This window comes from Esox lucius, chromosome 2 (assembly GCF_011004845.1).
Source record: "Esox lucius isolate fEsoLuc1 chromosome 2, fEsoLuc1.pri, whole genome shotgun sequence".
NCBI lineage: Eukaryota > Metazoa > Chordata > Actinopteri > Esociformes > Esocidae > Esox > Esox lucius.
The window spans coordinates 27338679-27349191 of NC_047570.1; the positions used below are offsets into that span (position 1 = coordinate 27338679).

The 10513-nt window shown below is 48.7% G+C and overlaps 1 protein-coding gene across 2 annotated transcripts; it reads right to left on the minus strand.

Moving 5' to 3' along the window:
* Positions 1–1069: 1069 nt before the first annotated feature.
* spata5l1 (spermatogenesis associated 5-like 1) lies at positions 1070–10473 on the minus strand. 2 transcript variants are annotated; one of them, XM_010891282.5, is made up of 11 exons: positions 10195–10473; positions 9272–9983; positions 8700–8885; positions 8199–8483; positions 7857–8042; positions 7097–7255; positions 2683–2892; positions 2295–2522; positions 1712–1840; positions 1505–1630; positions 1070–1298 (listed from the first exon to the last, which is right to left on the minus strand). In XM_010891282.5, exons 2-11 carry the CDS (start codon positions 9950–9952, stop codon positions 1161–1163), a joined length of 2328 nt encoding a protein of 775 aa, XP_010889584.4. In that variant the 5' UTR covers positions 9953–9983; positions 10195–10473; the 3' UTR covers positions 1070–1160. The 2 variants fall into 2 exon arrangements, with proteins under 2 accessions (XP_010889584.4, XP_010889583.4); XM_010891281.5 differs by having other exon boundaries at positions 1712–1846.
* Between the last annotated feature and the right edge of the window lie 40 nt (positions 10474–10513).

Genomic DNA, 10513 nt, shown 5'->3' on the forward strand with positions numbered 1-10513 from the left:
TGTGAATATTTAGCAACGTCCAACAGACTACATAATGTTACCTAGACCTCCATCTGAACCTGGGGAAGAGGCATAACGGTTTCCTTGCCAATGTATGAATACATTGTACACAGCAGGTGGTCAGTCCTTGTATCCACAGGTCTATGAATTTGGGGGTGGATATACAGTGCCTTAGAAAGTATAAATATATATATATATTAAAAATATTTATTTTTACCATCAATCTACACGTAATTCCTCATAATGGAAAAGCAAAACCATGTTTTCGATGGCCATTTATTGAAAAATAAAAACTGAAATTTCATGTATATGTATTCAGACCCTTTATTCAGTACCTCGTAGATGCACCTTTGGCAGCAATCACAGCTTCCAGTTTTCTTTGGTTGTTTCTATCAGTTTTGCATACTTTTTTCTCCCATTCTTTTAGTTCTTCTCAAGCTCTGTCAGATTGAATGTGGAGTGTCAGTGAACTGTTATTTTCTGGTTGATTCACAGATTTGCCCACTGTGTTCCTGGAACTTTCTTTTTAATAACCTTCATATGTATGCTTTGATACAATTCTACCTCAGAGGTCTACAGAAACGTCCTTAGACTAACGGTTTGGTTTGGGACCTGATATGGTGTTGTGCCATCCGAAATCACATCAATTGAATGTCACTGGTGGACATCTCAAGTATGATTGAAGGACACAGGATACATCGAAGCTCAATTTGAAGTCGCAAAATGGTCTGAATATTTTTCTTTTTTTACAGTATATTTAATATATATACTGTAGTTGAATCTGCATTAAATTTAATACATGGACAATTGACCTTACAGATAAGGTATTTGGGATAGTAATTTAGACAATACATTTTTATTTTACACAGAGTCTACATAACATAAGTGATTTGTTACTACAAATTTGGCTTCCGAACTAACTCATGAATCATTAGTGTGTATACCAATCACAAAAAACAAAATCATACTTATACAATCCAGTATAGTATTTGTAACAGTACTCACAATGTAAACAAGAAATAAACCTTGTAATCTCATGATGTAAAAACAAACCCCCCCGAAAAAATAGTTAATCAAAGTTTTTTTTTATTAGTATACAAATTTAAAAATTCCAAATCAGATCTATTATCTATTATCTGAAGAGGCGGTGGGTTCTTCTGTCATCTGAATGGTTTTTTGTATGCCTGTAGTTGCTGGGAAGACAGAGAGGGAGTCATCCCTTGAAGGGACTGCAGGAAATATTGGTGCTTAATACTAGACACCTCCATACCCTCCTCTTGCAGGGTTAACAGAGCCGCCTGCAGAAAACAACAACATTAGGCGTAATTTTAAATGATAAAAAATATATTCTGAAGTGTTTCTGATGTTACTGTCTTCACATAGTTTTTTTCACAGTAACAACAGGGACGAAATTCTAGTTCTGGTTCTGAAAGAGATGTTTGGGGATTTTGTCGATGGATCCCTTCATCCAGTAAAAACACTTTTGCAAAGCCAATTACTCTACCTCTTTGCACAGGTTCTCCAGATCCGCTCCAGAGAAGTTTTCCGTCTGACCAGCCAGCTCCTCCAGACACACATCACCATCCAGTGGCATCCTCTCTGTGCACACCCGCAGGATGGACACACGCGCCTGAGTGGGAAACAGAGTTGGGGTGGGGGTCAGTAGGTCAGTAAAGACCAGAGATGATAAGAAAGCGGTGGGAACAGTTACCTGCAGGTCAGGTGGGGGTACGTATATCATCTGGTCCAGTCTTCCAGGCCTTATAAGGGCGCTGTCCAGACAGTCTGGTCTGTTGGTGGCCGCTACAATCATCACTTCCTTGTTACACACCTCTTGGTACTGTAACTGACAGGGAGGACAGACCGTTAAGACTGAAATGAGGACTCATCCATGTGTGTATCCACGCCATTCTGGTGTCTTGGAGCGCACTGAAGTCAATTTTCTTCACAGTATTATATTAGCTTACAGTTAGGATGTTAATTAAAATGAATGTATACTAAGAATGGAAATAATTACCGCTTGACTATTTAATCAAAATGGCATTTTTCAACCTAGCATTTATAAACACCACAAGGTCTTTCTAATATGTTCTGTCCTCCCCAAAAGGTTGCTAATTTCATTTATCATCCATAACACAACCTGATTTGCTACATTTAATCACATTTGTGGTATACATTCCCCTCCTAATGCTTTCTAAAGACACAAAAATGTAATTTGTATTTTCATTATTCTGTGAGACATAAAATGGGTGAGTTACATGCAAATGTACCATGTATAAGACTCAAAATCTAACCTGTTCCTGTTCGTGGCACTCTTCCACTCCCTCAGCCTGTAAGGTCTTCCCTGGTCCTCTTCTCTCCAGGGTCCTAAAGCCTACCCCGTCCAGCTCATTGAGCAGCACAGAGAGTAGGCGGGTCTGGGCACTCTGTGTGGCGTTGCCTTCTGTCCGAGAGCCAATCAAAGAGTCTATCTCATCCAGGAACAGGATGGAAGGAGCACAAGCCCGGGCCTGACGGAACAGCTACACGCAGGAACACACCACAGAGTTATAAAGCTCACACACAGTTATGTCTACTAAAATGATTAGATTAAGTAAAAGGCAGAAATGAGGGAGTTTCAGGGAATGTCAAACTCTGCATGTCAGTAAAGAAAAAAAAACAAGAGGTGCTCTGGAGCCATACCTGAGCCAGGGCCTTCTCTGAGTCTCCTACATAAGGGGAGTAGAGGTCCGCCCCACTGACCGACAGGAAGGAGCAGTGAGAGGAGTTGGCTGCAGCCCTGACCAGGGTGGTCTTAGCACAGCCTGGTGGACCATACAGCAACAGCCCTCTAGTACGGGACAGACCCATACGAACAAAGGCTTCTGGGTAACGCATTGGCCACTCTATACTCTACAGAGAAGGAGGGAAGAGAGAGGGGGGAGAACGGGAAGACAGGGAGGGGAGAGGGGGGGGGGACAGAGGGAGGGAAGAGAGAGGGGGGAGAGGGGAGAAGGAGGGAAGAGAGGGAGAGAAGAGAGAGAGACAGAGGGAGGGCGGGAAGAGATATAGTCAGAAAATGTCTAAAAGTGTCTGATAATCTAATAGATCAGGATGAATAAACAAATAAACAAATGCATAAATGGTTCAGACTATCCAGTATAGTTCAGATTATCCAGTATGGTTCAGATTATCCAGTATGGTTCAGACTATCCAGTATAGTTCAGATTATCCAGTATAGTTCAGATTATCCAGTATGGTTCAGATTGTCTAATATGATTCAGACTATCCAGTATAGTTCAGATTATCCAGTATAGTTCAGATTATCCAGTACTGCCTCCTTGAACTGCCACCTTAACGTGGTGGAGGGGTTTGAGTACCCAAGTGACCCTAGGAGCTATGTTGTCTGGGGCTATATGCCCCTGGTAGGGTCTCCCAAGGCAAACAGGTCCTAGGCGATGGGTCAGACTAAGAGCGGTTCAAAAACCCCTTAATGAAGAAGAAAATTGTGTGTCCTGTGGCGTCGCCTGGCATGGCGCAGCCGGGGCCCCACCCTGGAGCCAGGCCCGGGGTTGGGGCTCGTTCGCGAGCGCCTGGTGGCCGGGCCTTTCCCCATGGGGCCCGGCCGGGCCAAGCCCGAACGAGCGACATGGGGCCGCCCTCCCGTGGGCTCACCACCCACAGGAGGGACCATAAGGGGCCGGTGCAGAGAGGATCGGGCGGCAGTCGAAGGCAGGGGCCTAGACAACCCGATCCCCGGACACGGAAACTAGCTCTAGGGACATGGAAGGTCACCTCTCTGGCGGGGAAGGAGCCTGAGATGGTGCGTGAGGTTGAGAGGTTCCGACTAGAGGTAGTCGGGATCACCTCTACGCACGGCTTGGGCTCTGGAACCACACTCCTTGAGAGAGGATGGACTCTTCACCACTCTGGAGTTGCCCATGGTGAGAGGCGGCGGGCTGGTGTGGGTTTGCTTATAGCTCCCCAGCTCTGCCGCCATGTGTTGGAGTTTACCCCGGTGAACGAGAGGGTCGTTTCCCTGCGCCTACGGGTCGGGGATAGGTCTCTCACTGTTGTTTGTGCCTACGGGCCGAACGGCAGTGCAGAGTACCCGACCTTCTTGGAGTCTCTGGGAGGGGTGCTGGAAAGTGCTCCGACTGGGGACTCTATCGTTCTACTGGGGGACTTCAACGCCCACGTGGGCAACGACAGTGATACCTGGAGGGGCGTGATTGGGAGGAACGGCCCCCCTGATCTGAACCCGAGCGGTGTTCAGTTATTGGACTTCTGTGCTAGTCACAGTTTGTCCATAACGAACACCATGTTCAAGCATAAGGGTGTCCATCAGTGCACGTGGCACCAGGACACCCTAGGCCGCAGGTCGATGATCGACTTTGTTGTCGTTTCATCTGACCTGCGGCCATATGTCTTGGACACTCGGGTGAAGAGAGGGGCGGAGCTGTCAACTGATCACCACCTGGTTGTGAGTTGGATCCGATGGCGGGGGAGGAAGCTGGACAGACTCGGCAGGCCCAAGCGTACTGTAAGGGTCTGCTGGGAACGTCTGGCCGAGTCTCCTGTCAGAGAGATCTTTAACTCCCACCTCCGGCAGAGCTTTGACTGGATCCCGAGGGAGGTTGGAGATATTGAGTCCGAGTGGACCATGTTCTCCACCGCCATTGTTGAAGCGGCCGCTCGGAGCTGTGGCCGTAAGGTCTCCGGTGCCTGTCGAGGCGGCAATCCCCGAACCCGGTGGTGGACACCGGAAGTAAGGGATGCTGTCAAGCTGAAGAAGGAGTCCTATCAGGCCTGGTTGGCTTGTGGGACTCCAGAGGCAGCTGACGGGTACCGACAGGCCAAGCGGACTGCAGCCCGGGTGGTTGTGGAGGCAAAAACTCGGGCCTGGGAGGAGTTCGGTGAGGCCATGGAGAAGGACTATCTGCTGGCCTCGAAGAGATTCTGGCAAACCATCCGGCGCCTCAGGAGAGGGAAACAGTGCCCTACCAACGCTGTTTACAGTAGAGGTGGGCAGCTGTTGACCTCAACTGGGGATGTCGTCGGGCGGTGGAAGGAGTACTTCGAGGATCTCCTCAATCCCGCCGTCACGTCTTCCATTGAGGAAGCAGAGGATGAAGGCTCAGAGGTGGACTCGTCCATCACCCGGGCTGAAGTCACCGAGGTGGTTGAGAAACTCCTCGGTGGCAAGGCACCGGGGGTGGATGAGATCCGCCCTGAGTACCTCAAGTCTCTGGATGTTGTGGGGCTGTCTTGGCTGACACGCCTGTGCAACATCGCGTGGCAGTCGGGGACAGTGCCTCTGGGATGGCAGACCGGGGTGGTGGTCCCTCTTTATAAGAAGGGGGACCGGAGGGTGTGTTCCAACTATAGGGGGATCACACTTCTCAGCCTCCCCGGGAAAGTCTATGCCAGGGTTCTGGAGAGGAGAATACGGCCGATAGTAGAACCTCGGATTCAGGAGGAACAGTGTGGTTTTCGTCCAGGCCGTGGAACACTGGACCAGCTCTATACCCTCTACAGGGTGATGGAGGGTTCATGGGAGTTTGCCCAACCAGTCCACATGTGTTTTGTGGATTTGGAGAAGGCATTCGACTGTGTCCCTCGCGGCATCCTGTGGAGAGTGCTTCGGGAATATGGGGTCCTGGGTCCTTTGCTAAGGGCTGTCAGGTCCCTGTACGACCGAAGCAGGAGCTTGGTCCGCATTGCCGGCAGTAAGTCAGACTTGTTCCCTGTGCATGTTGGACTCCGGCAGGGCTGCCCTTTGTCACCGGTTCTGTTCGTAATTTTTATGGACAGAATTTCTAGGCGCAGCCAGGGGCCGGAGGGTGTCAGGTTTGGGGACCACACGATTTCGTCTCTGCTCTTTGCGGATGATGTTGTCGTGTTGGCCCCTTCAAGCCAGGACCTTCAGCATGCACTTGGACGGTTTGCAGCCGAGTGTGAAGCGGTGGGGAAGAAAATAAGTACCTCCAAATCCGAGGCCAATGGTCCTCAGTCGGAAAAGGGTGGCTTGCCCACTTCAGGTTGGTGGAGAGTGCCTGCCTCAAGTGGAGGAGTTTAAGTATCTAGGGGTCCTGTTCACGAGTGAGGGAAGGATGGAACGGGAGATTGACAGACGGATCGGTGCAGCTTCTGCAGTAATGCGGTCGATGTATCGGTCTGTCGTGGTGAAGAAAGAGCTGAGCCGCAAGGCGAAGCTCTCGATTTACCGGTCAATCTACGTTCCTACTCTCACCTATGGTCATGAGCTTTGGGTCATGACCGAAAGGACAAGATCCCGGATACAGGCGGCCGAAATGAGCTTTCTCCGCAGGGTGGCTGGGCGATCCCTTAGAGATAGGGTGAGAAGCTCGGTCACCCGGGAGGAGCTCAGAGTAGAGCCGCTGCTCCTCCACATCGAGAGGGGTCAGCTGAGGTGGCTTGGGCATCTGTTTCGGATGCCTCCGGAACGCCTTCCTGGGAAGGTGTTCCGGTCCCGTCCCACCGGGAAGAGACCCCGGGGAAGACCTAGGACACGCTGGAGGGACTATGTCTCCCGGCTGGCCTGGGAACGCCTCGGTGTCCCCCCGGAAGAGCTGGAGGAAGTGTCTGGGGAGAGGGAAGTCTGGGCATCCCTGCTTAGACTGCTGCCCCCGCGACCCGGCCCCGGATAAGCGGAAGATGATGCAATGCAATGCAATAGTTCAGATTATCCAGTATAGTTCAGATTATCCAGTAGGGTTCAGATTGTCTAATATGGTTCAGACTATCCAGTAGAGTTCAGATTATCCAGTAGGGTTCAGATTGTCTAATATGGTTCAGGCTATCCAGTATAGTTCAGATTATCCAGTATAGTTCAGATTATCCAGTAGGGTTCAGATTGTCTAATATGGTTCAGGCTATCCAGTATAGTTCAGATTATCCGGTATGGTTCAGATTATCCAGTAGGGTTCAGATTGTCTAATATGGTTCAGGCTATCCAGTATAGTTCAGATTATCCAGTATGGTTCAGATTGTCTAATATGGTTCAGACTATCCAGTATAGTTCAGATTATCCAGGATGGTTCAAATTATCCAGCGTGGCTCAGATTGTCTAGTTGGTTCAGACTGGTTACAGTACCTGTTTAAGTTTAAGTTTGACTTCTTCCAGGCCTCCTATCTGTCCCCAAGAGATGTCTGGGAGGTCTGTCTGTCCAAGACTGCCCCTAAGACATGATGGACGGACAGTCTTCAGGGCAGACAGGAAGTGGTCCATGGTGATAGCCTGCTCCCCTGAACCCTGAGCACATATGCACCACAAAAAAACAGCAGGAGGCATTCAGTACGGATACAGTCAACGAGGAACAAGGTAGGAAACTGTCAGTAAAGAAGCAGGGTCATTATGAAGGCAGTCAGTAAAGAAGCAGGGTCATTATGAAGGCAGTCAGTAAAGAAGCAGGGTCATTATGAAGGCAGTCAGTAAAGAAACAGGGTCATTATGAAGGCAGTCAGTAAAGAAACAGGGTCATTATGAAGGCAGTCAGTAAAGAAAACAGGGTCATTATGAAGGCAGTCAGTAAAGAAAACAGGGTCATTATGAAGGCAGTCAGTAAAGAAACAGGGTCATTATGAAGGCAGTCAGTAAAGAAACAGGGTCATTATGAAGGCAGTCAGTAAAGAAAACAGGGTCATTGTGAAGACAGTCAGTAAAGAAAACAGGGTCATTATGAAGGCAGTCAGTAAAGAAACAGGGTCATTATGAAGGCAGTCAGTAAAGGGGCATGTTTTGACAAGTAAAGCAAAACGGTTTATGAACTGTGTATGGTGTCATATACTTGTGTGTGTGTGTGTGTGTGTTCTGTTACTGGGTTGAGAAGTGTGTGTGTGTGGTCCATGCCTACCTGTGTGTTGCATCGTATTGCCAGCATGGCAGCCTCGCGGCAGAGGGCACTGAGGTCAGCACCCACATACCCTGTGGTTCTCTTGGCCAGCTCTGTCAGGTCCACACTGGTGCACATTGGCATAGCATGGCACAATACTGACAGGATTGAAAAACGCTGCTGTACTGTAGGTGCACCGATGACAACCTGGACCAACACATTAGATAGAGTGGAAAACCATTGCAAAGAACCCTGTTTACAGACACAGGACAGCCTATCATGTTTTACAGACAAACAACATTAAATCACCTCTCTGAGGTAACAACATTAAATCAGCACTCTGAGGTAACAACATCCAATCACCTCTCTGTCAAACCTCCCAGGCCTCCGTAGAGCCGGGTCCAAGCTGTCCGGCTGATTGGTGGCTCCTACAACCAGGAAGCGTTCTGATTTGTCCATGCCGTCCATGAGTGTGAGCAGCTGGGCAACCAGACGGTTTTCAGGTGCGGAGGACCCAGTCCGTCTGGGACAGAGGGAGTCCAGTTCGTCTAGGAACAACACACATGGACCCTCTTCTGCCGCTGCCCGGGCCTGCCTAAACACGGCACGCAGCCTCTCCTCGCTCTCCCCTGGCCGAGACCCGACCACCTTGGGCAAAGAGAGGGCAGGGTTAGGTCAACGTCCAAATCATTTGGTTTTTGTGTTACACTTCCTCAATGCCTCCCCCCTCTCCATCTCAAAATCCACTGGACAAGGGAAGGGGCCCTGACATGCTCCTTCAAGACAGGTGAGAATGCGGGAAAAAGACACAGGGAACTAAAGCAAGGATGAACTGGAATACAACCTGTATGTGTGGCCTCTTACCTCTGGTCCTCTGACTGTGACCAGGCTGGCTCCCACCTCCCCTACCAGGCAGCGGACCAGAAGGGTCTTTCCAACCCCCGGCGGCCCAGCCAGGAGCACCCCTCTAGGACAGGAGAGACCCAGGGAGTACAGGGTGCCAGGGTACAGTAGGGGCAGGCGCAGCATCTCTCTTAGACACGCCGACACCTGCAGTCACAGAGAAAACTGAGATTTGTGACCTCGATTGCATCTACAGGATAACGCTGTCTCCTTTCACCAGTACCCATGGGCACCCTTTTCCCATAGGGCTCTGATCAAAAGCAGTGCACTAAGTAGGGAATGGGGTGGCATTTGGGACACAGCCTGATAAAAGTTGGACTGTACAGGAAGTCTTCAACTCTTTCGTCTCCATCTGGAGTGAAGCAATGAAGGTGAATAGTAACTGAAACTGGATATATATATATGCAACATCCATATTGCTTTCTCCTGCATATATATTTCACATTAATGATGGACAATTAGGAGATGAGGAAAGTCACTGTTGAAAAATTTGATGAAGGAGCACAATTCAGAGTTCCATCCCGGATACTCACCTCCTCCAGTCCTCCCAGCGGGACCCGGGGCTGGTCCTGTAGCTGTCCTTTGTAGTGCCTGAGGGTCATTGTCCCTGTAATTTCTATCCCTGTCTTAGACGTGACCAGACCAGTCACTATGGACTCTGTGTTCAGGCTCTCGATGACTATCAGTTTAATGTCTGTGTCATAATCAACCACATCTACCACATGTTTCTCATGGACATAAATCCCTTTCAGCATGTCTTTTACTAGTTCATGGATGAAACCGGGAGGGGTAGTTTTCTTGAACTCTACATTTTGCACAACCACTGTTACTCTGACGCTTTTCAGTTTGGGGCAGGAAACTGGGGTTAGACTGGGGCCAGGCATTGGACAGAGGCTGTGGGGGAGTGGGCTAAAGATGGGTCTAGGATGGATGTCAGGGCTGGGATTTAGGGGTGTGCTTAGGATAAGATGTGTAGGTATAACTTGGTTAATGATAAGATTTGGAGAGCAACATTTCATGTCAATCTGTACGAATCCGTCGACCAGGTCAGGCCTGGGCCAGGCGGTACATAGACAGGACCCTTCAGAGAGAACCACCAGGACAGGAGATCCCAGGCCCAGCCTGAGGGAGGACATCAGCCCTGTGCCTAGTCTGATCCTCTGGGTACCGCGGTCCACTCGGTCCACTGGCAATACTCTCAGAGATACCTCCATCACAGAGCAATGGAAAGATGCCTCGAGTCGTCTGTAAGAGAATGAGAAACATGGATGATATATTTGTATGAAGAACCGCCCCTAAGCTAGCCAGATATGAATGATCCGGTCTAAAGTACTGCACCGTAGTGGTTACAAGTTAAAAAGCCAAATAGCTTTGGAAGGCAGCCTTATTTAGCTAACAACTTAATAAAGGAGATGCAAAGAAAGGACTCCATGGTTTGCTATTTGTAGCCACTTACTAGACAATTGTCTCCAAAGAGTTCGTCATTCTTTTTCGCAAGAGAAATTACTGAACAACTGCACAGACACTAGCTATCATGCTTCATATCAATGTTTACAGCAGCCATGTGTCAAAATTAAAATGGACAACTGTAGTCACTCCATTGGTTCATTCGCAGTTATCTTACTTAACAGGGAAATGTATAATACATCTATTAAATTGTATCTTGGTGAGAATGGAGAATTACATATTTACGGTTTGTCATAAATATCTATAAAGATATTAAACTGTGTGAAAGTTGATAAAGCAGGGCAAAGTTTTCTTTAAACTCCTGATTT